The sequence below is a fragment of the Coturnix japonica genome, chromosome 19 (assembly GCF_054131305.1).
Source record: "Coturnix japonica strain WE chromosome 19, WE-NBRP24, whole genome shotgun sequence".
NCBI lineage: Eukaryota > Metazoa > Chordata > Aves > Galliformes > Phasianidae > Coturnix > Coturnix japonica.
The window spans coordinates 2,613,073-2,640,564 of record NC_140681.1 but is presented as its reverse complement, the minus strand read 5'-3'; the positions used below and the strand labels follow the sequence as shown (position 1 = coordinate 2,640,564).

Genomic DNA, 27,492 nt, shown 5'->3' with positions numbered 1-27,492 from the left:
TACAGTAATAAATGAAATGAAAAATCACAGATGATTATGAGCAGTAATACTCAGTGCTGATAGATGTACTAGTAGTAGATGTTAAGAAAAAGCAGTCATAAAATCAACAGAACAATGTGCCCCTGTGTAACTGCCATCATTCAGGAAATGGATCTTAAAGGGGTTTTGTGGATGAATCTCCCAAATTTCAGCTCAACATTCAATAGTGGAGAAAGATGAGCAAATTTCAAGAACTGTTAAGAAAGGAATAGAAACCAGAACAGAAACTCTCTTCCGCCACAAATCCATAGGGTGCCTGTATATAAAATGCTGCACAAACTTCTTCCATGTTCATTTCAGAAAAGACATGTTAAAAAAAGGTAGAAAACAGAGAGAAGATCAAGGTGATACACGAGGAGATGCTTGCTGAACTCAGGTAGGAAGGAGAAAGATGATGATGGGAGAGGTAAAATCATGAGTGGTACAGAGCAAATAAGCAAGGAATTATTCCTCTCTTTCTCATAAAAAAAAGAAAAAGAAGAAGCTGATGAAGTGTCCAAAAATACTTGAAAAACAAATGGAAATAATTTCTCATGTACAGAAAGTTTTCTTATTAATTGGTAGAAGTCACTGCCACAGGACGTTAGCAACCAAAAATAAAAAAGGGTTAAACAAACAAACAAACAAAAACCTCAACACATTCACAGAGGATTACATAGAAATTAAATAGAATCATAGAATAAGATGAGTTGGAAGCAACCCACATGGATCACTGATCCCAGCCCAGCACAGCAGCACCCCAACCCAACCCCAGGGCTGAGAGCGGTGTCCCAGCACTCCTTGAACTCCAGCAGCTCAAGGCTGTGCCCGCTGCCCTGGCAGCCTGTGCCATGCCCACCACCCTCTGGGGCACGGCCTTGCCCTGACCTCCAGCTGCCCTCCCCTGACACAGCTCTGAGAGCTCTGACAGCTCAAGAGCTGTCCCATTCCGGGTGCCGAATCTGCCACTTGCTCATTAAACTCCATGCAGCTGGTGATTGCACAGCCCTCCTGTTTGTCAAGACCTCCATGCAAGGCCTCTCTTCTACAGAGGGAGTCAACAGCTCCCCCCAGTTTAGTGCCGTTAGCAAACTTATTAGTGTACCTTCAAGTCATCTACGAAAACATCACAGACGTCCCTAAAACAGAGCCCTGCAGAACCCCACTGGTGACCAGCCACCAGCCTGGTGGAACCTCAGTTACTACAACCCTTTGAGTGCTGCCCATCAGCAGCTATCTTCCATCATGGCCCTGTTTATATGTGACCTGTTGGACATTCTACCATCAGTTGTGCACTTGGGTAAAACTGAAATTTGAGGTTGCACTGCTTTTACCTTCTACCAGTATTCTGCACCTTCTGGTTTCAATCATAAGCTGAGAAAAACCTGATTTCCCCAAGCACTCCTCCTCCCCAGGGCTTCAAGCACACGCATGCCATGGAATAGTTAACAGTTAAATATTTTCTTGCCAATATTTTAAGAGTGCAGAAGGTTCCAAATTGCTGGTAAAATAAACAATGCCAGACTGTGAAAACTCCTGCCTGCCATATACTCTGATGTTAACAAGAGTTTCTTTATTACTGTAACCTTTCAGAAGCGAACAAAAATTATTTCTCTACCCTAGCTCTGCCCTCGAGTAGAAGGCAAAGGAGGAAAGCAAACCATGAAAAAGCTGCATGGTAAGATACTGTGAGTTTTCCATCTCACTTCTGCATTTCATTCAGGCTTGATGCTACTGTAGATAAATAAACTTCCAGAAGATCCTAGAAGAGTGGGCAAGGGTTTGAAGAGGGCAAAAATTTCCTCGTGCACTTTTTCCTAACTAGTGCATATTAAACCTATGTATGGGGCCATCATCAACTACGGAATTAAACAGGGAACAGAAAGGGGTAAATTTAGGATGCTCTCAATCACGTTATTTTCCAGCTCTCTGGCATGTAACTGTCACCTGGGGCTATAGCCAGGGATTCCACCAGCTACACAATCTCCACCACTTTCTCAATTTCAGAGAACTAAGACTTCACGCAGAAGCTGCCAGTAGACAAAGCAGGCAGTGCCTGTATCACTCAGGTGACATTCTGAAAACAACCGCCATTCACAGGGCTGCCAGCTTTCTGTTATCAACACCTACATTTGATATTTATGCCCAAGCCATCTGAAAATCAACTCAGATCAGTGTTGCTTATTTTACATACAATAAGACTTCACTGATCCAGGCTTCCATCTACATTATTCCGCAACACAAAACAAATATCCTTTTGTATATGCCGTTGTCCTTGTGGCCACAAAGCCAACTGACCAACCTGAAAATCAACACGATGCAAGCAACAAATAGAGATCACTAAGATCAGACATGCTGGTATTCTGATAATATTGTTTTAACCTTTCATGTTGTTTCCTGCCCTTTGAATATGGAAACAACATTCAAGCTCTTACAGAAGTGTAACAATAATTAGCTATTTAATACCAATAGAGATTGAGCAAGTGCTGTTTGTGCTCCAAAACAAAAGGGAACAGAAATAATCAAATCTACTGAGGTTCCCAATATAGAACGGAAAACAGAAGTCTGTCTAGGTGTGCACAAAAGCATCACACACTGTTGCTTGTGTGAAAGTAAAAGACAGTAAAGAAGCATGAAAGACAGCATTGAAATTACTCGAATACACTGTATTTGCACTCCATGACCGTTGTCATTTATTTTACTGTTGGAGTCATTAGCAAAAGCAGTCATAAAGGGCTTCACAGTACTGAGAGTTTTATAAACAGGTAAAATGGGCTGCAGAAGTCAGAAAATGAAGTAATAAAATAAACTGAATTCTAACAGAAAAATATAAACATTTGCAACCCACTTACCTAGCCAGGCTACAAGGCAGCGCAGTAGGTGCATTACAAACACGAAGACACTGCATCTACAGCAGAATTCAAGACTGAACTTTGAAGGAGCTGTACAACTCAAGTGGCATAGAACCATCTGCAGGAGCAGAAAGTGTACCCTCAGTAAGTCTCTGGATACCAAGTTAGGGGAAACTGTGGATCTGCCTGAGGGTAGGAAGGCTCTACAGAGGCATCTGAATACACTGAGTAGATGGGTTGAACCCAGTCAAATGACATTGAACAAGAATAAGTGCCAGGTCCTGCACTTGGGTCATAACAACCCCATGCATCTGTACAGGCTTGGGGGGGAGGGGCTGGAAAGTTGCCTGGCAGTAATGGACCTGGGGGTCATGATCAACAGCCGGCTGAACACAAGCCAGTGTGTTCAGGTGGCTAAGAAGGCCAACAGCAGTCTGGTCTGCATCAGAAATAATGTGGCCAACAGGACTAGGGAAGCAACCACCTCCTTGTACACGGCACAGTGAGACCACACCTCAAATATTGTATTTGGTTTTGGACCCCTCATTAAAAGCAAGTGGTCATGTCAATAAATAAAGAAACTAAAGAAGAAAAAAAAAATAATCTGGAGTTGAAAAAGACAGAGCTGTGAGAATGATTCAACTTGCAAATGTAGGTTTGAAACAAGCACAGACAGGAGGACAGACCCCAAGCTTTCTTTATGGACTTCTGCAATAGTTGCTGGAAGAGTGCATTGTAACTGAGGCAGTGTGACCATGGAATCAGTGAAGCCATATGGCAGGCATAACTGGCACTGATGATTATTAGCTGAATTAAACTGACTACTAAAATGATTAGCTGAACATGAAAAAATGCAAGAAGAGGGAGCAAGGATGTGTCAGTGACAAAAGATGCCCTTCAAAGAAACAAAGAGAATTAAGAGAAGACAGTCAAAAGGACAAGGTATAGGAACACACTGATTTCTCTACAAAATGAGAGTCAGGAAATAAGTATGAGACATACTGACAGGAGAAACATGAAAGCAGGCAAAAAGCCCCAACAAAAGGGAAGAAGATAGAAGCTCAAGTGAATTCAGGTATCAGGGTAATAAAAAATGACCAAGGCCAACAAGGGGAAGAAAAGAAAAAAAAAACCAACAACATAATAGCTTGTGTAGGAAGGCACTTCAAGGATCACCAAGCTTCAGTCTCCCTGCTGCAGGGTTGCCAACCACTAGATCAAGTACTAGGATCAGGTTGCTCAGGATCCCATCAAGCCAACTCGTTCAAGCACTTTACCACTCTCTCAGTGAAAATCTTCCCCTCAACATCTAATCTAAGTCGTCTCTCTTTTAGTTTAAAACCATTCCTCTTTGTACTATCATTATCTACTCATGTAAAAAAAAAAAATCATTTCCTTCCTGTTTAATATCTCCCTTTAAATACTGGATGGCTGCAATGGGGTCTCCCCCAAGTTTTCTCTTCCCCAGACTGAACACCCTAAGCTCCTTCATCCTGTTTTCACAGGAGAGGTGCTCCAGCCCTCTGAGAATCTTCATGGCCCTTGTCTGGGCCCTCCCCAAAAGCTTCACATCTTTCCTTTGCTTGGGGCCCCAGACCTGGATGCAGCTCTCCAGCTGAAGCCCCAGGAGGGCAGAGAAGAGAGGGACAATCACATCCCTGCTCTGGGCCAACCACCCAGGATACTGTTGGCCTTCTGGGCTGCAAGCACTCACTGGCTCATGTTAATTTTTTCATCTATCATGACCCCTAAGCCCTTCTCAGCAACACTACTCTCAATGAGTTCTTCTCCCAGTCTGTGTACATACCTGGGATTACCCTGACCCAGGTGCAAAACCTTGCACTCTGCTTTGCTGAACCTCATTAGGTTCACATGGACCCAGCTTTTGAGTTTATCAATGTCCCTCTGGATAGTATCCCTTCCTGCTGCTGTTTTAACCGCACCACTCAGCTTAAGTGCCAAGGTGACTGGCAGAGGGTGCACTTGATCCTAACATCTACATCATCTACATCACTGATAAAGATGTACCAGTCCCAACACAGACCCCTGAGGGACACTGCTCATCACAGGCCTCCACCTGAACATAGTAATTGACAGCAACCCTCTAACTGTGACCATCCCAGCAATTCCTTATCTACCAATCCTGCCCGTCAGAGCAGATTTTGGAGAGGAAGCAGAAGGTAGCGGTGACTTTCTAGTCAGGGTGAAAACCACAGGCAACAGCATTATCAAAATGTATTGAGAACTCTCGATGCTTCGATTTAGAAGAGACACTGATCTAGATATTTTGCTTAAAAGTACACACACGTTTTCCTTGCAGCAGCCTAATGTTATAAATGTAGTTGTTTAATAACATGAAATACTTTGCTGGGAGAGACTCGCAAGAATTAGCTAAGGAAATCAGTTCATCTCGGTAGTGGAAGTTTGGGACAAACTACAAGAGGACAGGAATTTGATAACATTCAAAACACCCGGTACAACACCACATTCTTTAACTTTGCATTGACTGTAAGCAAAGCACAAGCAGAACCGTGAGTGATGCACAGAGCAATGACAGAAGCCAGGCAACACTGACTATGTAACTGCTGCACCAGTTCTAACTGCTGTTCCAGTCCTGCTGAGCCTGGAGACTGCTGCAGGTTTGATATGGGTCCCTTCCCTGTTTCCACTGTCATCGCTATGCTGTCAAAAGAAAAATAATACAGTTGTGGTAAAGAGCAGTTCTGTTGCCCAGCATTGGATTTTGGTAGCCACACTCTGCTCTGGGAATTTGAGGAGTGCAGTGCAGCACTTTGTGCCCACAGCCATGGCACAGTAACATCACTTTTGGCATGCGAGTCTCACAGGTGTAGTGCGTGGGGAGTAATGGCAGAAGCATTTCTAGCAAAGGCACAAGGCAGCTTCCAGTGTAGTTCTTGCAAGCATCAGGGGGAGGCACAAAACAGACCAAGGACACTGCTGTACAGCAATAACATCCAACACACCTGGGAAACAAATCAAAATCTTTATGTCAAATTCTGCAGCAAACTGAGGCAGGCCAGTTGAAAAGAACTCAAGCGTATATTACAACTTCAATGCCAGGTATCCTTGGCATGTGGTAAACATGCCTGTTCAGACCGTCAGGCACATCAGTCCCACAGAACCTGGTTCTAGAACTACATTAAAAACAGAACCTGTGGAAGAGCCCATTTCTAACCTCTATGACCTGCCAAAGCTAAGCTCTTATCACCATGCACACTACCTGTGCCAGGCTTCCTCATAGTTCAGGTATTTGCAAGGCAACATACAACACATAAACATCCTTCTGCGTATTTAAGTTATAAGCAGATTATACTAAACATGCTCTGGAAGCAGTGTCTGGTTCTCTTTTGCATTTATGAAAGGACAAACAAACGGAAGTTTACTGTGAGCTTTGGAGCTTTTTGAGAAGTGATCGAGAGTTTCTGTTTCATTCCTTTTCTGCTTGTATCCCTGTTTCCTTTATATGCTGGTGGACTTCACACAATCACAATGAAATTCTGACTTTGAATTTGGTGTTCTGAAATCACTTCCTGGTGACATTCTGAAGGTGATTGCAGGCAAAGGAATCAACTTCACGTCCTACTGATGAAGGAAAAACCCCTTCCACGCACATGGCCTTGCTGCAGCTCCATTAGTCACCAGACCCTTCGTAGGCTGCTTTATTTTGCTAAAACAGAAGCAACAAAAATCCCATCTTCTACATGAGTTGCCTCAATGCCCTCACACTGCCAAAGAAACAGGCCCTACAATGGCCTACAACACTCCAACCACCAGAAATGAATATACATTCACTCTACACAATCACAGGTAATGCTCTTTTGTGCCAAGGCTCTTGAAGTCCACAGTATTTTACATACCAGACACAAGTGCTGTCTACAGACATTGTTTCTCTACCTAGAGAAGCAGTTTAATGCTCAACTTTCTGTGTGGATTATTTTCTTAGAGAGAGAAGTAAAACCATCATCTTATACTTGATTGTCAATAAATGTATTTTTTCTGTACTTCTTGCCCTTATCAACTGTGGATGAAAAGCTCTGGTAACAAAAAAACAACAAAGAGAGCACAAGAATTACTGTGGATTACACAGAATAGACACAGCTTGGTTTTCATGCTCTGCAAATATAGCTGTTAGTATCCTAACACTCTTCTCCTTAAAACGTCCTATTAACATTGCATATTTAAAAATACGCGGATCATTTGAAACTACAACTTTTCCTCTTTGGTTGTACAGATAAACGAAACAAAATCACACTTTCCTTCTGCTCCAGTTCTCCTCCTGTTATCCCATAACAACATACTTGGTGCATCCCCCTTTGACCCATGATTTCCCACAAGACTTTAAAGACCTCCTGAACTTTCAATCACAGTGGGTGAATCAACAGCATACTTCACTCAGTGCAAAGTTTGAATTCAATCTGGAAATGCTATCAACTTTATGCTGTGCCCTCATCTCCAAAAGCTATTCCAGAGTCATACTGGTCTCACTCTGACTGTGATTTCTGAATCCTTAGGTAAGCGTTAGATTTTTAATTCTCCACAAAAATAACAACTTGAAATGAACTGCATCACGTTTAGGCAAGCCCAGTAATGCAGGATGTACGCCTGTTTGCTTGTTTTATTAGAGCAAGGCAAGATGATATTTTAATCTTCCAATGTCTTTTCACAATTAAAAGACAAAACCGTGTTCAAGTTTACAGAGCTAAATTCTGCTCTGTTACACTGATGTGAACCATGTTATTGATTCTGATGGTGTTACCTCAGATGTACACCAATGTAACTGAGAGCAAATTATGGGTCACTGTATATAAACAGCTCTGGCTATGAGTATAACAAAGGCTGCATTGTGCTATGTGCTGCAGAGCCAATAAATGAATTCAAAAGACACCTAGATGTGTTCCTGGAAAAAGGGGGCAGGGGTCCTGAATGGTCTGGTGGGAAAACAGGAAAGTGGGATTAAGATAAATTAAAACAGGTTTGGCATGCCGGGCTTGTCAGCCCCTCTTGTTCTTATCTCTTTTGCAGTCTGCAGAACATGCCTGGTTATAAAATGGAATTGTTCTTTTGCACTGAAAATGTCTTATTTCAGAAGCACAATGCTATGAGAACACACAAGAATATTGCTGCCAAGAAGAGCCCAACAACAGCTTACATGTAGTTGGATAAAGACTGATGCATCTAAGACAGGTTTGTGTTGTTCGTTTCAGTGGCTTTTTTTGTGTTTTTTTTTTTCTCCTTAAAAAAAAAATTAATTTAATTTAAAAAAATAAATAAATCACATTTCTGTTGTCAAACAATCAGCTGAAATTCTGCTCCATGGAACTCCAGCATCCAAAAGCCCTTCTGATCAGGTCTGCAGCATCATCTAAAGGTATTCAAATACACTCAGACCCACAATAACTGCTTTCACATACACACAGTTACTGCAACAATACTCAGCTCAGGTTAATATTCAGGTTGCTGAAGCACTCTGATAAGAATACAAATAGCAACTTCCAGTATTGCCTGAATCCCCTTACAAATGGATGAAGCATCTGCCCATTTGAGGAGTATAAATCTATTCAGTGCAAGCCACAAGGTGGAGATCTCTGGCAAAGCAGTATCGAAAGGAAGCCTTGTACCCAGCCTAATGTTACTATTAACACTTGGAGCCATTGCATCAAGCCAATTTTTCTGTTTGTTTTTAAAGTTTGATAGAAATGTCACTAGTGGAAAAATTAAGTAAAGAGCACTGGTTAGCCACAGAACTGGACACACCTGGCTGCAAACCCACCAAAAGAAACTGACTTCATTAGTACTAGGGACAGCAGAGTAAAATTTATATCTGAAATATGCCTGCACCAGTAGAATTTGCTGAGGCCACAGGCTCTCCGTGTGTTTTTACAGCTGTGTCAAGTTTTGGTTTCTGACTCTTGCCGACATTCAGGAGTGCTGAAGGAGCTCAGGCTAACAAGTCCCAAAACTTTGTAGCTGAGATTTAGATTTCAGCAATTTTAACAACCATTTTTTGAAATAATACAAACGCCATTTGGAGTTGGAGCTGATGTAAATTAGCAGTTAAAATGCCTGGCATTCTATCGCTTTCGGCTCCAATGATCTTGTGTACTTAAGAGCAGATGGCATATGTTAATAAACCATCAGTATCACTTCAGGAATATAATATCCATTTTCTGCATCAAGTGCTGGAATTGCTGCTAGATATGAAAACGAGCTGAAGAAATGCAGCCTGGTCTGTCAGCAAGTTCAGCTAATTGCATCCAAGCAGCAAGTTTCATACAGGTGCTCTGTCCCTTATACCACAATACAGCAGTGTAGCAGCCCACTTCAATACTGACCACTGATAACGCTGCAGGACAGAAAAAGCCAGGTACAGAATGTCCTCACCACCTGGGAGCTGTGCAGGTGACAGCTTAGTGCCCTAAAAGAATTCAGCAGTTTCCTTTCATTTGACTTATGTCTGAGAAAAGCTCAGATTATGAAACCTGAAATGAGAAACACTAATACCATCATCTTTTTATCTACTATTCTTCTCTTGATATATTTAATTATCCTCTTTTGAAGGCATGGTATATACTGGCTGCAAGATTGAACTGCTTGAGAATAAGTAACTGTTAGACTTATTCCTCAAATGTTTTGTCAGAGCATGAGGGAGAAGGCAAAGCATTACCTCAACTTTATTTAAAATGAAGCAGTAAGGATAATATACCAGGACTAACAGGCAGATCCTAACACCAAGGGTAAGTGTCCTTAGCCTATCCTCTATGGTCCCTGGAACTGCTTAAGCTGAGATGTGAAGAAGGAGGTCTGTCAGAGTACATGCATGTGCAATGGAGAAAAGTTAGGAAGGGTGAGCAGGCAGGGGTGAAATAGGAATTATCTGTGTAGGGCCAGGGCCAAGGTAGGATGGTAGGCTAACATCCCTAGTACAAAGGAAAGGAACGGAGATAAGGAGCAAGGGAGCAGCTGATGTCTTTGACCATCCACGCATAAAGTATTTTCATCCAGTACACGATACATACTACATGAAGAAACTAAAGAGTTCAAAGTTGACAAACTGATGATTGAAAGATGAGGAATAATTATAAGATGAAAAAAACACTGAACAATCATATAAGCTGTGTACCTTCACAAACAGTATGGGGAAAAGAGCAGTCCTGATTTCCAAATTTACTAACTAGCACACTTCACTATGCTTTCTTACACACCCTTAGTACCTAGTCTAGTTAGCTGTAACCTTAGGAGTTTACCCTGTCTTACAAGGAATCTCATTAAAATCAATGGGTCTCTGTGCAGCTCAACTATATTAAATATACGCACAGATGAAGCTGTTTGTGGGATCAAGCCCTTAAATGTGTGCATACTTTAAGCATCAGCTATTGCCACATAAAAGCCATGTTAAGACAAGGTAGGCTACAGCCAAAAGCCTATCTTGGTACCAACGTAAAGCACATCACAGGAATCTTATTATTACAATCCAAGCCTGTTTGCTATTATGCTGCATTATCATTATTAAAGATTGTGAAATTTAAACTCAAAGACAAACTGAAAAGATGCCTGGCTTGTCAAGCAAGGAATGAATGGCATTCAGACAACTTAAGAACTCTTCCCAGTTGCATCATACAGCAACCATACAATTATAACAAGCATTTATTAACATTTGAAGCTCCAGATCGAATGAAAAATAAGGATACACATTTTTCTTTTCATTTAAAACATTTTTGGGGGAATTTTAAGAGCAAAGGAATAATTCAGTTTGCTGAAATGGTTACTTGCTTTTCTTCACAAAGAACAGACTGTGAGTTTTATCTTTTTCCCTTCAAAGTTCTTCATTAAACTTCTGTACAACTCTAACTTACACCAAGCTTCATTTTTGAGTTCAGCCCGCTTGTAAGAGTAGCAAACAGCTTTGCTTCTCTTTGCTGCTTGCTGCTGCTTCAAACCCTGCAAGGAAAACTAAATGATGGCATTTGAGGTTAGTTGGTAGACGAAAAAGTCAATGTCAAAAGGAACAAAGAAATAGCTTTCTCTCCAGAATAGCATTCTCTCTCTGCCCAGTTGGACTTCTAAAACCCCAAAGGGATTTTTGGAGGGTGGGAGAGCAGTGGTATAGGGTTTTTTTGTTTGCTTTTATAAAAAAAAAAAACAACCTTAAATTTACACCCACATCAAGGATCTGAACTGTCTTCAGTTCCTACAGAAACACAAAACAACCATTGCTATGACATGGAAGGCATAGGAAAAGGACAAAAACATATAAATTTCCCATTTAATTCCATGTTTTTCCTCATATTTTTCACACACCACTGAGCTACTTAATTTTTTTGTTTCTCTCTCTTAGCTAGGACTAGGTTAGAAAGGAAATTAAGGCCAAAAGTACAGGATAATGAAATACTGAAAACAAAATACGTGAGAAATACAATTAAAGATGAGATTCGAATGCTAATTGATAATCTGTATTGCTTAAATAAATACAGAGATTTTAGAATAGCCAGTTAATAAGGTGAGATGTTTGCCATCTGGCCTCCAGAACTGTTCCAGAAACGTATTTTGTTTCTCTGCTCTGTGAACTGCTTCTGCCCAACCTGCACTGCACAAAAGCAGTTGTTTGAAACCTGTTACATGAGTATTTATATCATTGTCTGTCTCCTAGAATGAAAAAATACTTTGAAAGCTTTAGGAAGAAATCTGTGCTACTAAGAATGCCCTGTACCAGCTATCATCTGATTTGCCCAGGCTCGCTCACACTACCTCATGGCATCTGACCAGGACATGAAGGATTCCCACTTATTTTTGTCTCACCCATTAATGTAGCTGGAAATATTAAGGTGCCTAAATTTAGACCCACCTTAAAAAGCAATCTGTAACACGGGAAGGCTAATTTCCAACAGATAGGGAAAAAAGGGTTGATAGAATCACTGAAGTTACAACACAATCTATGCTTTTTAGCACCATTTGCAAAACACAGTCTCAACGAAAAGAAACGTCTCGAATTGTTGGTGGGATCTCACACCAAATCATGAACTCACCTGTTAACTTCCTTGTTTGTCACAAACAGGTACACAGACAAACCTCTACTAAATAATTTAACATTTCTATACATTCTATATGTAGCATCAGAGAAGACCTTTCCTAGCCCCATTCTCTCACTAGAAGCATCCCAAATACTGACATCTCAACTACATCAAGTCTACTGCCACCACCATCATCCTGGAGTTGCAAAAACTATCTCTGCAGGGTCTTTTCTGAAGACTGTCACCAACACAATGAGGGAGAAATGTATTTACAGACTACAAGGCCAGAAACAACTCTTACAGTTACCTACCATAACCTTGCTCACCGTATAGGCCAAGAAGATCCAGTCTCATTCTTCTCTCAAACCTCCAAATCAACTATCCCTGGAGCTACGCTTTTCTTAACACTTCTCATTTGAGATGAAGTCTAGATATACTACGAATCCAGACTGAAAATTAAACTAATGAAAAGTACATAGTCATGTGCAGGAACATAATAACTTTGTCCCTTAATCATCCTTTTACTCACTGTTCTGGATACAGGGAAAACTCAAAGCTCTTCTGGAATAACTTAAATTGCAGTTGTAAGCTTGGCACTAGTCATGTTTCTCCCTACCCAAGCTGCTTGTTTCCTATCCCCAAAATGCCCATCCTGTTACAGCAGCATCCCTGTGTATGCAATCACATGGCAAATATTTGAAAACTTTTAGGCAAATCAGCCTCTTCATCCAGGCCATGATAGAGTTATCAAAACAAAGTTAGTGGCTCAGTACAACAGCTGCAGGAATGAGTGGCCAAGATGATATCCATTTGTACCAGCTTAAGTTCATAAAGAAATACACGTGTAACTACAGATTTATTATTAAGCATTCTTCCAAAACACGCAAATTACAAATGCATTGCAAGAACTCAGTCATTAAAATGATCAAGATTATCAACACCAGAGTAAACTTACCCCCATCACCTTGCCACGCTGTTCAACATCCTCCCACATACAATGAACGATATAGCGACACATGTATTTTCCTGCTCGACCTTCCTGCTTCATTCGCACCAGACACATCCTGTAGGAACATAAACACCACATTCAGAGCTTTTAGTTTTTCAAGTTTGAAGAACAGATTTAATCAGCTTCAGCTCATTTAAGATTCTTCTTACAGTATGTGCTTTTGTCATCAGGTAATAAAAATAAGGGTTTCTTTTAAAAAAGAACTACCATAAACTTGTTCGTTCTGTACTCAAGAGCTGTATCTGTTGGATTTTGGCCAATCCAGCTACGGAAGAGTGACAGTGGATTCTATATTGGCTGACAGCACTGTAATCTAGTTAAGCAGTACTGCAACTTAAATTCCACAGCCTTAAGGACATATCATCCTTTGGAGCAAGAACAAATGTCTTTTCTAATCCCAGGCTACAAGCCAGCTGTAATTCAGCTCGGTATACTAAAATGCTAAAAAAGACTGTAGTAGCTAAGGAGTGAAATCTTAAGCAGGTTACAGACTTCACCCAAGCTCACATTAGCAATGTCCTAAATTATTTCACCTACCAGGGTCTAGGGATATACATCCAACCACTTGGCAAAGCCCCTACATGCAGTACATGCTAGAAGAAATCACAGGTTTGTGAGCAGGATCTTAATGAGAATACCAGGTTTGTATACCCCTATTTTATTTTTTTTAAATAAAGCATTAAAGCCACTTGAACTTTACTGCTGCTGCTCAGCCTAAAAACCAAACCATCACAACCACACTTTTTATTTTAAACTACATCTCTAAGCAGCACAAAATGAATCGCAGGCCGTTTCCTCACTGCACTAGGAGATGAGTACCACCACCAGAACACATTATCTGCCTCACTAGTCAGCTCTGCTCCTGCACTGCAAGGCTAAACCGTGGCTGGGTTGGCTGAGCTGCTGGTATGACAGGATGCTCCAACACTGAAGCTGAAACAAGTCACTGCTTTGCACAGAAACATGCTATGCTTGGGGAGCTGTTCACGTAAAACCTTTTTCTCACACCTTCTGAAAAAGTAAGAGAGCAGAGCTGCTGCAGGTCACTTCAACGCAGCCATGTTACTAATAGTGAAAGCACTGCAAGAGTTAAGAGGTAAAAATGATTTATGTATCTGTATCATTTCTGCAGTGGAGATAAGATCTGGGCCTCCCTTCAGGCATTAGAAGTATTTGGTGCTCTGTGAATGCCAGCTCAACAGGGAAAATCATAAACATCTGAAACTTGCCTCTTGGGCTGACCTGTAAAAGGGCAGATGCCAATCTTCATGATGGATTCTATCTGATGTGCTGATTAGTAAAGGAAAGTGTAAAGGAAAGTGGGTTTTTTGGATTTATTTTTTTTTATAACATGCAAAGGAAGCAAAACTTACTGCCAGCGATGAGTCACAGAGGTAAAACAAGCTGAAAGAGCTGCATTGCTCCTGTACTCTTTTCTAAATAGAACCATACATTTAAGACCCATACAAGGTCCATTCAGCTCACACATCAGTACCAAAGGAAGAAAAGCCCTTGGGCCAGAAACTGATTTCTACAAGGAGGCTTTTGAAAATGGCAGCCACCAGGTGAGAGGCTCCAACATAACACAGTCCTGGCAGAATGAGGTCAAAAGACTGGAGAGGGACTGAGGCATGGCAAGGAGATCAGTGATCAAAGGGGAAGAGTAAGTTAGAGAGCCTGGGGAGAAGATAATAGGGAGAGAAGGGGAAGGACAGCAGTCAGCAAAGGGAACATTGCAAAGAGTGGCAATTTCTGGCTTGGGAAACAGAGCTGTAAGGATTCCCAAGGTATATATGGTGATAGTGATGATTCTATGTCGGTCTAATAGCACCCAGCAACGAAACACAACTAAGGTCGTAGAAACATGGAATCACAGGATGATCATCTAGTTTCAACCCCCTGCTGTGGGCAGGGTTGCCAACCACCAGACCAGACAGCCCAGAGCAGGGATGGGGCATCCACAGTCTCCTTGGGCAAACTGTTCCAGTGCGTCACCAGCTTCTGAGTGAAAAACTTCCTCCTAATATCCAACCTAAACCTCCCCTGTTTCAATTTAAAACCATTCCCCCTTGTCCTATCACTGTCCACCCTCACAAACTGTCATTCCCCCTCCTGTTTATATGCCCCCTTCAAGTACTGGAGGGCCACATGAGGTCTCCCTGGAGCCTTCTCTTCTCCAAGCTAAACAAGCCCAGTTCCCTCAACCTTTCTCCATGGGAGAGGTGCTGCAGATTCTGTGAAGATGGTAGCAAGAAGTAAATCTATCAGCAACTGCTAAAAGAAAAAATGGCAAAGCTTTCTGCTGAAATGATGATCCAGAACTTGGAACACCTCTTAATTTATCAGCCCTGACAAGAACCAGACATACAGTGAGCTTAAAACTTCTGTCTTAATTTCATCAGCTTCGAAACCTTTGTTCCTCTTGTCTATTTACATAATTGACCCATACACAACAGTTAATTAGTAAGAGTTGTTGTATTCCAAATTTTTTGCTCACTCTTAAGAAGTCAAAAACACTCAGCCTAAGACTTGGAAGCCTAACTTTGGGTTGAGAGAAGTATTTTTATACTACTCTCACTCAATTCACAACCTCAGGAAAAAAAAAAATAGCAGGAGAGACTTGGCAATCACCCCCACACGCATAAATACAAGTTCCTACCCAGTCTCCCTTCAGCAGCAGTGAACCAAGAGGAGAGCACAGCGCAAAGACCAGCAGTTAACAACCGCTCACTGATGAGCAGGAATGGAGCTGTGTTCAGAGGAAAGCCTGCTACCCTCGAAGCCTAAAAAGCAGCTCTGTGTTTGGATGCATAGTGCTGTCATAGAGCTGTTCTGCAGCACCACGAGTGAGATCATGGAATTCTGCAGTTTATTTTAAAGTTTGGTAGTTTGTTACTACACCTGCCGTCTGAGGTTTAAAAAGACACACACTCTTTAAAGACTATAAACTTTCTAACTGGGTCAATGCAGTATGAAACATTTAATCGATTCACTACATAACCTGTGCTGCAGTTTACTCAAATACTGACTCATGTTTGTCAAACCAGGAAAGCAAATCTATTCCAAACCATCTTTAGAAAGTTATCTACTATAGGTTGGGGTGGATAATTTGTCATATTTAAGTTAGGCAGAAAGATTACACTGGAAGAAAATCATATATAAGGATGACTGAAAAGGCACGTGAGCACATACACCTCCTTCCATCTTAGGTGAGAAGCAGCATTTTCCAACAGGAGCCTCAGCTGTAACTGTTTCTGCCAGCATAGTAAAACACACTGGTTTAAGCACCAGAAGCGGAAATCAGCCCTACTCCATCTAAGTGTTGAGATGCAGCTCAGTGCTATGCAGTCAATGTCTGATGAAGCATTATGCATCCAAGGTTAAAGCCCACTCAGAGCTTCCTACTACCCCCAGCACTGGGACAGGCATCCTGCTTCCCTCAGGTGTTCCAAGACAATAATTTCTAGGGTTACATCATTCCAGACCAGAGAAATGACTCAAGTTTAACAACAGATGTAACAACAACCAAATTAGAAAGCTGTTGTTTTGTTCCGTTTAACCCGAATCATTCATGAAGCGCCAGCAACTTCAGGAAAGGAGAAGAAAGCTCCTGAATAGACTTCAACTAGATGCAGGGATGCGCACCTTTATGATGAATGGAAGCTCAGAATAATGGTGTGGAGTAGAATTCTGAACTCTTGCTATTTCCTTTAGCAAGCGAACATGCCATTATTCGCTTCAGCCTCACAATTTCACTAAGTACATTATTTACAGCCAAGCACAGGATTTTGTGGAGGTACAAACTGACAGAGCTCAGCATGGCTGTGCAGCCTCCCCCATCTCCCAGTGCCCACACTTAGGCTGCTCTGCACATTCACTCATGGTGAGGCAGGATCAATCTTAAGACATCCCAGACAAAACCGTTCTTAAAACATCTCTCAGGTAAGATATTACTCACTTTGGTGTAATTTTAAACTCCCCCATCTCTGCTCTTCTAGGATGAGCCACAGACAATTTTTTCTCTTTCTTCTGAAACAGCATATCTCAAAATAGTACAGTAACCTCAGACCTTTCTCTGCAAATCTGATACATCTATCCCTGCAGGAACCATTTTTCACAAACTTGATGGTTCTTGTTCTCATCTACTCTCACTCAAACTGACCAACACTTTCACAAGCACAGCTTTTCCTTACAGAAAAAAAATGAACAAACCTTGGTGTGTTTCAGAAATGGAATTGAAGCTCTGCTCTATTCTGACCCTAAATGGTAATGCAGGATGCACCACATTTCTTAGTACAGTCAAAGTCATCACTTTCACCGTTTGGAAACTGTGTGGACACAGTCTATACTTCAATTAGACTGTCACAAGAAAAGAACAACGTGGTAGTGGAAATGAAAAGCTTGAGATTTCTTCCTAGAAGGTATGAGCTTCTGAGCCAAAAGTCCTACTGATATCAAGGGTGTGAAGTAACTGAAATAGCCTATACAACTCAGGGAAGAACACTAGAAGGCTGATTTTCTAAAGTATAATATTAGAAGAACATTGGCAGGAAATGGAGGAACATTATCTTCAAAAAAAATAATAAAAATAGAGCTAAATATGAGTGCCTGAACCTCCCCCTCCTTTCTGGTTACACAGAAAGTTTGGTTTGCAGAAGAGAAAATAAGAGACAGATATTCAAACAGTGAAACAATCAGAATCTGTAATGCAAGGAATATGCTCTGACAAGCATCTTAAAGTTTAAAAGAGGTAATAGCACAGAGTTGACTGGAACATAATGGACAATGACAGCAGCAAGAGACGAGGAATGTTTTTACTCAATTAGATATATATTAAAAAATCTTATATTTTCCTGCTTCAGAAGATATTCTAAGTCAGTTGAAAGTCAGTCTCTGTAGGTGAAGAGGGAAGGAGCGAGTAATCCAGAAAGTGATCTACACTTGTGAATGGGAACAGGAATATCTTAACAGATGGTGATCAGAATCTATGGTCAGGTTGTTGGCTGCCATATCATAAATACTTCTAGCCTGAGACAAAAGGTCCAGGAGTAGAGACAGGCATTAAAGCCTTCAGAAGGAAGGTACCTTTACATATGCTAGCGTTAGTAGAATCCTTTGTGCTCTACTCCATCTTTATTGAGGTTGATACTGATTTTATAAAGAGAATCAGAGAGAATGCAGCGATATATCTGCCATGTCATTGCAGAATCTTGGCTGCTGAGATAGCCACAAGCAAAACAAGCAGCATCTTCCAGTGGCCCAGGTAAGTGAGCAGGCTTCTCTGTGATCTAGAGCATCAAATTAGATCTCTGATTTGTGAGAATGACAGCAATCATTTAGGTCAAGCTGCAAAAAACAAGGAGAAGCCAAGCATAAAAACCTTAGAAAAATGAACCTTTTATTAAAAATTAGCCTAGTACTACCTTCCAGATTCACATTATCATTGCTGTCCAATGAAACAGCAATTTTGTTCCTTCCTGCTTGTGCAGGACCTTCTTGTTAACACAGACTATAGCTTAAGCATAAGAGTACTTCAGTTTCTCTCCTTAAGGGTCTCCTTAGCATCACAGGCTCAAAGAGAAGCAACTCTTGGCTTCCTCAGACATAGAGGTGAAACTTCTATCAAATATTACATAAATAAACAGCTATCAAATATTACCTTCCCTATCATAGTTTCCTTATTTACTTTCACGCGTAGCAGTTGTGAAAGAATACTGTGCGTTTTGAAAGCCATGCTATTACACGGCACATTTTCCTGTCAATGCAAAATTGTTATGAAAAGTGTGGGTCTTTTGCAGATTTGTGTTGCCTCCCTTTCTTTCTCCTCAAGTACTTAAAACAAGCGGTTTGATTTCAACATTTAATGCAGATTTCCAAATATCAAACTAAATGATTAATTAATTCAGTCATTGAAACCCTTTTCACATGGAACAGTAAGAAATAAACTGCAAATCTCAAGGGTGACCCATTAACTGAGCCCACTGATTTCATTAACCAATTCAATGGTTCCACTAATTAATTCATTCCTAAGTGAAATGAGCTGCCCCATCTTTCAATATATTGAGGAGACAGGAAATTAAAAGGAGGGAAGGGGGGAGAAAAAAGGAGGCAAGGAAATAAGGGGCCTGTTCTTAAGTGCAACTATTTTAGTACAAACTTCCTTTTGAGTCTTTGGGTAGTTAAATGTAAGTCTATGGACTTCAGTTTCATGAAAGATCTGGCACTTAACAAGAATTACTGTACTCCCCTGTGCATCCTGCTGACCTTTATAAGTATGTAATATTAGATGAAAAACTGATTTTTTTGGCTACTCTTTTCACAAATGAAAAAGGAGGAAAAAAACTTAATGTTTAAGGTGTTAAATATTTTTAGATGTAGCCAAGCTGGCATTCACCAACCTGTACGTACATTTCAGAGGTGCAAGAATAAATGCCAGTGCTATAATTTGTTAAATGCTTCTGACAAGCAGCAACTTCAACCACCACAAATTCTCACAATTTAAACCACTTCTACATAAATTTAAACTTTTCCTAAAACACCTAAATAGGATTTTTCCACACAGGCTGAGTAAGGCTTTTAGAAAGCTCACGGCATGGGTTATTCCATTACCTAGGAATACAGAGATTTAAGATGTCAGTTTCTCCATGGGTCATTTTGCTCTTTAGTAGAAAACTATTAGAATTCATTATTTAGTAAATTGAATGTTGCCACTGTTACCAATAATCATGGAGCCTACTTTCTTGCACAGTAAGGTACATATAATTTTATTTCCTGAGACTATTTATATTACTATTCAAGTTTCACTTACCAGACATGAAGCTGGGCTACTAGAAACCATGAATTCAATGTATCAGGCATTTGGCACCCTTGATGGGAGAGAGAAAAAAATAAATAAAAACAAATATTAATTTAAATTTAATCTGGTTTTGTACCTATTAGATTCACTACACCAAAATCTGAATACATATTAATAATTTGATTTCTAGCTCTACTCAGTAAGGACACATTGGAAGCAAATATTTACTGTCACATATCACTAAGATCTAGAACGTGCAGTCACAGGACACTGTAGATAGACTTAACCTATTTAGAACTCAGGTAAAACTATTATGAGGAAAAAAACCCACCACAATGAAGGATCACAAAGAAAAAGATATGGCTTCTACCTCGATAAATCCCAGAGCAGGAGAGAATTACAAGGCAGTGTCCAGTTCTTGCACTCCTCCTTTAGCATGGGCTGATTCCTCCTGCCAGAGGCAGGATGCTGCTCACTGTGCTAGCTTTGCTCTCACTCAGCTGTTGTGGCTTGCTATGTGGATGCATAACCCATGGCACTCTCTGAGTACCTTGCCTCAAGCCATCACATCGTAGGATTAAAAGAACAAACCAAAAATGGAAATAATTTCTCTTTTCATATTCTGTTCTACTACTACAGCTGCTGGGTTTCCCAGGGATGTCTACACGCATGTGGACATTACACTATGAAACCATTCGTGTCATGATGTTGGGAGGCTGGAGATTTAGGCTCTATGCCACAGAAACCAGACTGCTCTTCCTCATGCTAAAAAAGCATGGACCTATGGGTTATGTGCACAGTAAGTCCTTCAGTTCCTCTCAGATTTAAAGCTAGTTGTGGGAAGCCATTTCTACAGCTGTCTCTTGAAGATGTACCCTTATGAGAAGGACCTCACCTCTTGGCCTACCCAGCACTTGGCCTCATCTTCTGCACTACTCAAACCTGGGATGCAGAGTATTCAGAAGCAGACTCTCCCATTGGATCTGCCTCAGGGAAGTCAATCTTTCTGTACTGCAACGTATTCTTTCCTAACTCCTATACTTCCTGGCTCTTAAGCAGCAACAAGGAGGCTCACATGGATCACAAAGCAAAATTTTTAAAGCCTCTTTCTTTTTATATGTCAACCACAGTCAGGCAACCACCACAACAAACAAGCAACTCATCACTATTCCTCCTCCTCAAAGAGATGATGCCATCAGGGGACAGAACGTGCCAACCTTCAGCATCGATGCCTATACATCACCTACACCACCTCTAAGGGAGTATAAAGACACTAACTAAAGGTATATTTGGAGGTTAACCACAGGTTTCCCCCACCCTTTTCCCCTTTTGGCTGTCTCATTCCTAACAGAAATAGTTCAAGACCTTAGAAATGAATACGTTGACCTAAAGGCAAGCCAAGGCATCTCCAACCAGAGCAAGAGTGCACAGTGCATGCATTAATCAAACCATTTAATTAAACGAGGGTTCCACGGACAAGGTTCAGAGTGAGACACTTAGTTCAACAGACAGAGGTTTCTGAAATAGAAGTTACCATGCATCAGCCTTCTACCACAGAAACTGTTCTTCACTGGAAAGCAAAGCTGACACCTCCACTGCTGGAAACTCTGAAGGTTTTTAAAGACCTATTCAGTAGAAGAATTCAGGGAAGAACTTTTTTCCTCCAACTTCCCAAGTGTTGCACTTCTGTTTCTTCATTCACATTTTAACTCCTGTATTAGGAGTGGCTATATCCTAATTTAAAAGAAGGATGGTTGCTTTAGAGTAACAAGTTTGCCCTTAGTTACCAGCTTTTTAAAAAGAAGGCACTTCAAAAATTTGGAGTTGCAGGAAACATCCATCCTAAAATTCAACAGAAAATTATTCACTTCAGAGTATAGTTAGACAGGAAAAAACAATGAGACAGTAACACCACCCATGAAATACTGTAATATTATCAGCTGGGGAATAAATCTATTCTGCCCGCAGAACACACTCTGTTCACACATCTGTATTTAAGAGACATAAACACTTATAGGGACATATCTCTTTTTCCAGTCATATATTGCACCTAAAATGCATCAGGAAAGAGCAGCAAACTTTAATGTAGAACTTTTTTGTGATGGAAAATGCAACCAGCACAATTTAAGGAAGGAGGAAATGAGATAACATCCCCACATCCCGCAAAAAAAAAGTCAGTATCCCATTCTTAGAGTACCGACTGACAGGTTGATCAGGCACGTATCTACAAGATGCCTGTGGGGCTGCAGAGAACAGAAGGATCCAGAGTGTTGAAGGTAAACTCTAGCCCTTCTGTTCTGATCACCAGCCCCACTAGAAACTACTGGAAATAGAGCCATCTCTTTGCTACCACAACTGCAGGACAATAGGGCAATTAATAGTATTAACATTTGAAGATGAACTGTGGCAACCCTATAGCTCAGCCTCATCAACAAATTCCAGCTCAACTCTCAGTATCACCTATCTGATCCTAAAAGCTCTCCTGGTCTTTCAAATATAAGATATGAGGCATTATCCTCACTAATGGTTACTTCATTTGTACCAGAGGAGGTTTAGATTCACAGAATCACAAAATCATAGGGGTTGGAAGGAGCCTCCAGAGAGGCTTTGTCCCTCCCTGCAGAGCTCCTCTCCAGCAGGTCATCCCCCAACCTGTACTGATGCATGCAATTATTCCTCCCTAGGTGCAAGACTCTGCACTTGCTTTTGCTTAACCTCATCCAATTTCTTACCACCCAGCTCTCCAGCCTGTCCAGATTAGACATAAGAAGGAACTTGTTCTCTCAGAGAGTGGTCAGGCACTGGAATGGCTGCCCAGGGAGGTGGTAGAGTCACCGTCCCTGGTGGTGTTCAATAGGTGTCTGGATGAGGAGCTAAGAGATATAGTTTAGCGGCCTGTGGTAACAATGATAATGGGAGGACGGTTGGACTGGATGATCTTGTAGGTCCTTTCCAACCTTGTGATTCTATGATTTCCTGATTTTGTTAGAACTACTCAAACTCTGCAAGCTTCATGCACAGGAAGTTTTGTACTGGTAATCCATCTATTCCCTCTACTAATTCTCTGTTCTCTTTTACACAAAGTGTATCTGAAGTCCTAAAACAGCTCCACTTTCCATATAAGCAGTACAGGGTAGCAGACATTTGAATATCAGCCTTTAACCAAAGTTCTCAAAATTCTGCTTTATGATCATTTATGGACAAAGGGACAGCAGAATGGCAGGTATAATAAAATTAACTGCAGTATAATACTGGACTGTCTCAATTGCAACACCTCCTTCACATATTACAGAGGATTCACAACTCACGTATTTTAGGCACTACTGTCCAAAAGTGTAACACAGAGAAAGGCAGTTCACAGGGCTCATTCTGCATGAGAGAAACTATCAGAATGTTCCCTGGGTACCATCAGAAAGGCACTAGAAAGCACAACAGTCTATAAGATGTGAAACACTACCTGTCATTGCTCTAGCCCTCAGCACCATAATATCCTGGCAGTCTATTCTCACCTGTCAGAAAACCACCTTACAGAAATCTGCACACCAATACAAGATCCTCATGGTCATGCAGTTATTATTCAAGCCACAACATAACCACATCACAAAAGCAAGTCCAGAAACACTGAAGAACCAGTCCTGATCACACAGGGTTAATCAGCCCGCAAATGGTTTTACACATGCATGAGTGTACTGTTTTCAAGGCCAGCTCAGTAGGTTAACAGCTTTCACAAACTACAGAGAAAAAGCTAATAAGCTCTCTAGAGACCAGAGCTGACTTTGTGCAGTTCACTTGGATATCTCAACACCATGCAACCTCAGCCAGAAGTGCTGGGGGCAGCAAAGCCAAGAAAAAAATAAAATTCTCTGCTAGGTCTGTGTGCAGTCAGTTTTGGTGAAGACAAACCTGAGCCAGGTCCCATACTGCAGCATCACTATTCTTACGGGTCCTGAACAGTGCAATTCATTGTGTGGGCATGCAGCACCCACATCAGCATGGTCTCAGGTACACCTTTGCTTGCTACGTCACTGAGAAACAGAACTAAGGGTAACTGCTTCCTGTGTCTCCTAGCCCAGTCACCCAGACTGCTGTTTTGGGAATGAGCTGTAGTCCTGGCTTAAGGGTTGCCCATCTTCACTTGAAAAAGAAACAAGTCAGAAAAGGAAAACCCCATTTTCATTGATCCAGTTTGATTTTAAAAGGATAACCTGAATGCAAAGTTGTATACCTTGCATGGTTCTATGTTCCCGTTTTTTTAAACACATATTTCCCACTGCTCAATTTAAGCCACAGCTGCTTGCCATCAGACCCTTCTACATGCCACTAGTTCCCTAACACAACAAAACAGTAAGCCAGCAAAACACTCAACTATTTTCTTACAGAGACCTACACACTTCAGTAGATGTGGTAATTTCCAGTCCAGAGCACAGGCAGAGAGCTCATGAAAAGCCCAGGAAAAAATAGAGAATCGAGCCTTTTCCCTTTGGCCACTACTTCAACTCAGCTACCCATGGAACTACAGCCTAAGCCCTTTTACATCAGTGTCAAAGGTCTCTGTCCATCCCACCCAAACCACCTCTCAGGTGGAACTATTTTTTAAATACAGATCATGTCACATGCCTGTTAGGTTTTAAAGCCAATCTCCCAAACAGCTCTAGGTAGAGAACCGTAACAGAAACTCTTTACATCTGTTTTTGTATCAGAGCAATGGTTTCTTTGGAGCCACAGCCGAAGACTTGAACACCACAGGATTTTTATAACAGCAGAAGACACATCACACAGCTTGCTTTGCTCAGATGGACACTATTTCCTTATGGAACAAAGGTCTCAAGTGTATGCAATAGGAGTTCCCCAGGTGTCAAATCAGAGCTGGACTGGCTACAAATTATGATGTAGAGCAAAAAAGAAAAAAGGAGCAACAGTGACATTCTGGAGAAACATGAGGGAAAGGTCACCTGCTCTTTGTGATGCACTTAAAGAGCTCTGAGAATTCTTGCTTTAAAACAGCAAGATGATGCCAAGAATACAACTGAAGTGATTTTTACTCAGTAGTAAGCCTGAAAATCAGTGACAAAGAGGAGACTTGGCATCTCCTTCCCAGACACGTTTTGAAATTCCTCTAATCTGTTAAGCAGAGATAGTGAAACAACAGCTAAAAATAGCAACACCGCTACCTGAAAGGCAAATATGATGAAGAAGGGGAAGTCTGAGGGGGCATACAGCTGAGCAGCGGTATGTGCACAGCAAAAAACGAGGTTCCAGTTTTCTGATCGCTAATGATGACTCCAACTGCTTACAGAGTTCTCTCAATTCTACCACCTCTGAAACCACATCAGAGTTTTGGAAAACCTTCTGAAAACCATTGGAAATTTTTGCAGCAGCAACATCATATAACAAACCCCTCTCAGTACGTTTTGCACTAGATGAACAAAGATATGCCTTACACTAGACCTTCCCAGAACTTGTCATGGGACAGATAGGACACAGAGACCATTAGACCACAGGGAAAAAAAAAAGGAATAGGCATCTGGATTCTTCATTTACCTCACTCTCGGTAACAGAAAAGGCAACACTCTTCCAGTTCCAGGTTATTCTGAGTTTTTTACCTACCCCACCCTTGTTAATCACTACAGGACACAAAATCTAATGACTTCAGACTCCAGAGCACTCCCCAGCACCTTTGCCCTGTGTAATGTTGTAGAACAGCTTCTTGTTGGCCGTGCACTGTTGGCCCCTGGAAAGTCTAACTGCTCTCTTATCTATAATTCTATGCAACTTTCATCAGCATTTCTCTCATCAGGGTAATACTTCAAATTCTAATATCATCAAATTCACGACTTACTGTTAAAAAATTCCTCGTAGTCAGTTTTCTCCACACAGCATGTGTACATGCGCAAAGCTGCTACCTTAATTTTCTAAAGAAAAAGAAAAGACAACACACAGAGTATTCATGATGAGAGCCAGTGGACACTGCCCGTTTTGTTAAACACATATGCTGCCATCTTCTACAAAGACTTCTAAGAATCACAATGCCTCAAGATTTGAGAGCATGTTAAACATCATATTATCTCTCAGGAATTACCAGAGTATCATTCATCCTGCCTTGAGGCAAAAAATACAACCCCAAAACATGGCTAAATGACTTCATGAATACCCTTCTCTATCTAGTTTAATATAATATTTGCATCACAGAATGAAATGGCTTTCTCCACATAGACTCCAAAGATCCCAACTCCAATAATTTTCACTGTTTATGTACATGAGAGTGGATAATTTAATGTTCAGGAAGTTGTATAGCAAACAGGCACTAGAAACATCTTCTTCCTCCCCACAATAATGAAAACTGACTAGCAAAGCTTTAAAGACAAAGAAATAATGCCACGTGATGAATATGATGTATATTTCAGGTGCTTCAGAGCTTAATTTTGTTCATGGCCTGCTATTCCACCAGGAACACCCAAGGGCACCACACATTACCAAGATATGTACGCTGAAGCACTAAAGAAAACAAGAAATGACAGAAAAGATCTGCAAGAGAAGAACTGCTGTCCCTTCCTTTCCATCAATCTCAAGGGAAGCAAAAAAGAAATAAAAAACCGGAGGCCAGAAAGAAGTATTGGGTTGATTTGTTTGTTTTTAATAGATATCAATTAAGGATTGTGTCAATAATCACTATGCTATAGATAAAGACCCTACACCTGTTGAGCGATGCTTCAAATTACCAAAGTATTATTTGTATATCCTCCAACCAGGATAGGGAGGTTACAACTGATCTGCTGTGGAAACACTGGGGCTATTATATTTCTTTTTTTTTTTTTTTTGCAGAGCTCTGTCAAAAATGAAGGATTAGAAGCTTTCTCAACAATTGAGTGCATGTCTAAAATTCATGCAGTAAAATAATTTACACCATTTACTGGAGTTGTGAAGGTTTCCATTTTAAAGGAAACACTGCCTGGCCTGGGACTAGAGATCTCCCTTGTGAAAGCCACTGCCCCAGAGCAGGCATTACTAGACATTAAAAACATATTGTAAAGAGCAGTTTCTGCAATCCAGCCTTTAAATTAGGCAAGTAACACAGGAGAAACTGGTGAAATTTAATCATGGAGGTTTTGGTGGGTAAAAGAGGTAAAGGGGGAGGGAGAAGAAAGTGGTAAAAAAACAGAAATATTAAGAAACTTCCCTAAGATCTCATAGCACTGGCAAGGCCAAAAATGAACTCAGGTCTCTTGGGCCCTAACCACAAAATAACTCTCTTCAAACCCAAGTGCCCTAGCCAAAAGCAGGCAGTAAAGAGAAGCAATTAAGGAGAACTCTGAATCAACACTTGTAGCTAATGAGAATCTTTATTACAACAATATGTATACAAACACATGGGAGAGAAACTACTCCCTCATGAGGTTTAGCAGCACCTGATAAAAGCAACTGATTTTTAAACAAAATAACTCACCCCCTTAAGATACAATTATCTTTTCTTTCTATTTTCTTTCTGCAGAGCAAGATGCAATAAGCAACTGCTTCATACTGGTCTCAGAAAACTTCCACTCGGCCTTGCAGGTATTCAAAGCACCTGACAGCCTTTTGACTTTGGTACAGATGGGCTCAGCCCTTCCCAGTCACAGGATCATGACACCTTCTCCTGTAGTTACAGGAGAAGTAGTTACAGCTTTATATCATGTCCTGGTTCAAAGCTAAATTCACAATTTCATCTCTGCCTTTTTCCTCTCTGCAGATGGAACTGAAACTGTTCTACAGAACTGCTCTCATTTAATCGCTGTTAACAACAGCTTCAGG

The 27,492-nt window shown here is 41.0% G+C and overlaps 1 protein-coding gene across 4 annotated transcripts in view; it reads right to left on the bottom strand.

Annotated features, from left to right (window-relative positions):
* The window catches only part of LOC107322836 (ubiquinol-cytochrome-c reductase complex assembly factor 1), a 50,447-nt gene that overhangs the window by 13,521 nt on the left and 9,434 nt on the right, over positions 1-27,492 (bottom strand). For 2 of the 4 annotated variants that reach the window (XM_015881341.3, XM_085519503.1), the window contains 3 exons: positions 25,544-25,616; positions 19,717-19,774; positions 12,855-12,963 (listed from right to left, as the gene is read on the bottom strand). In XM_015881341.3, the coding sequence (XP_015736827.1) occupies positions 12,855-12,963; positions 19,717-19,774; positions 25,544-25,616 (240 nt within the window). The remainder of the gene's footprint in view (positions 1-12,854; positions 12,964-19,716; positions 19,775-25,543; positions 25,617-27,492) is intronic. The other 2 variants (XM_085519504.1, XM_085519505.1) reach the window with 1 other exon arrangement.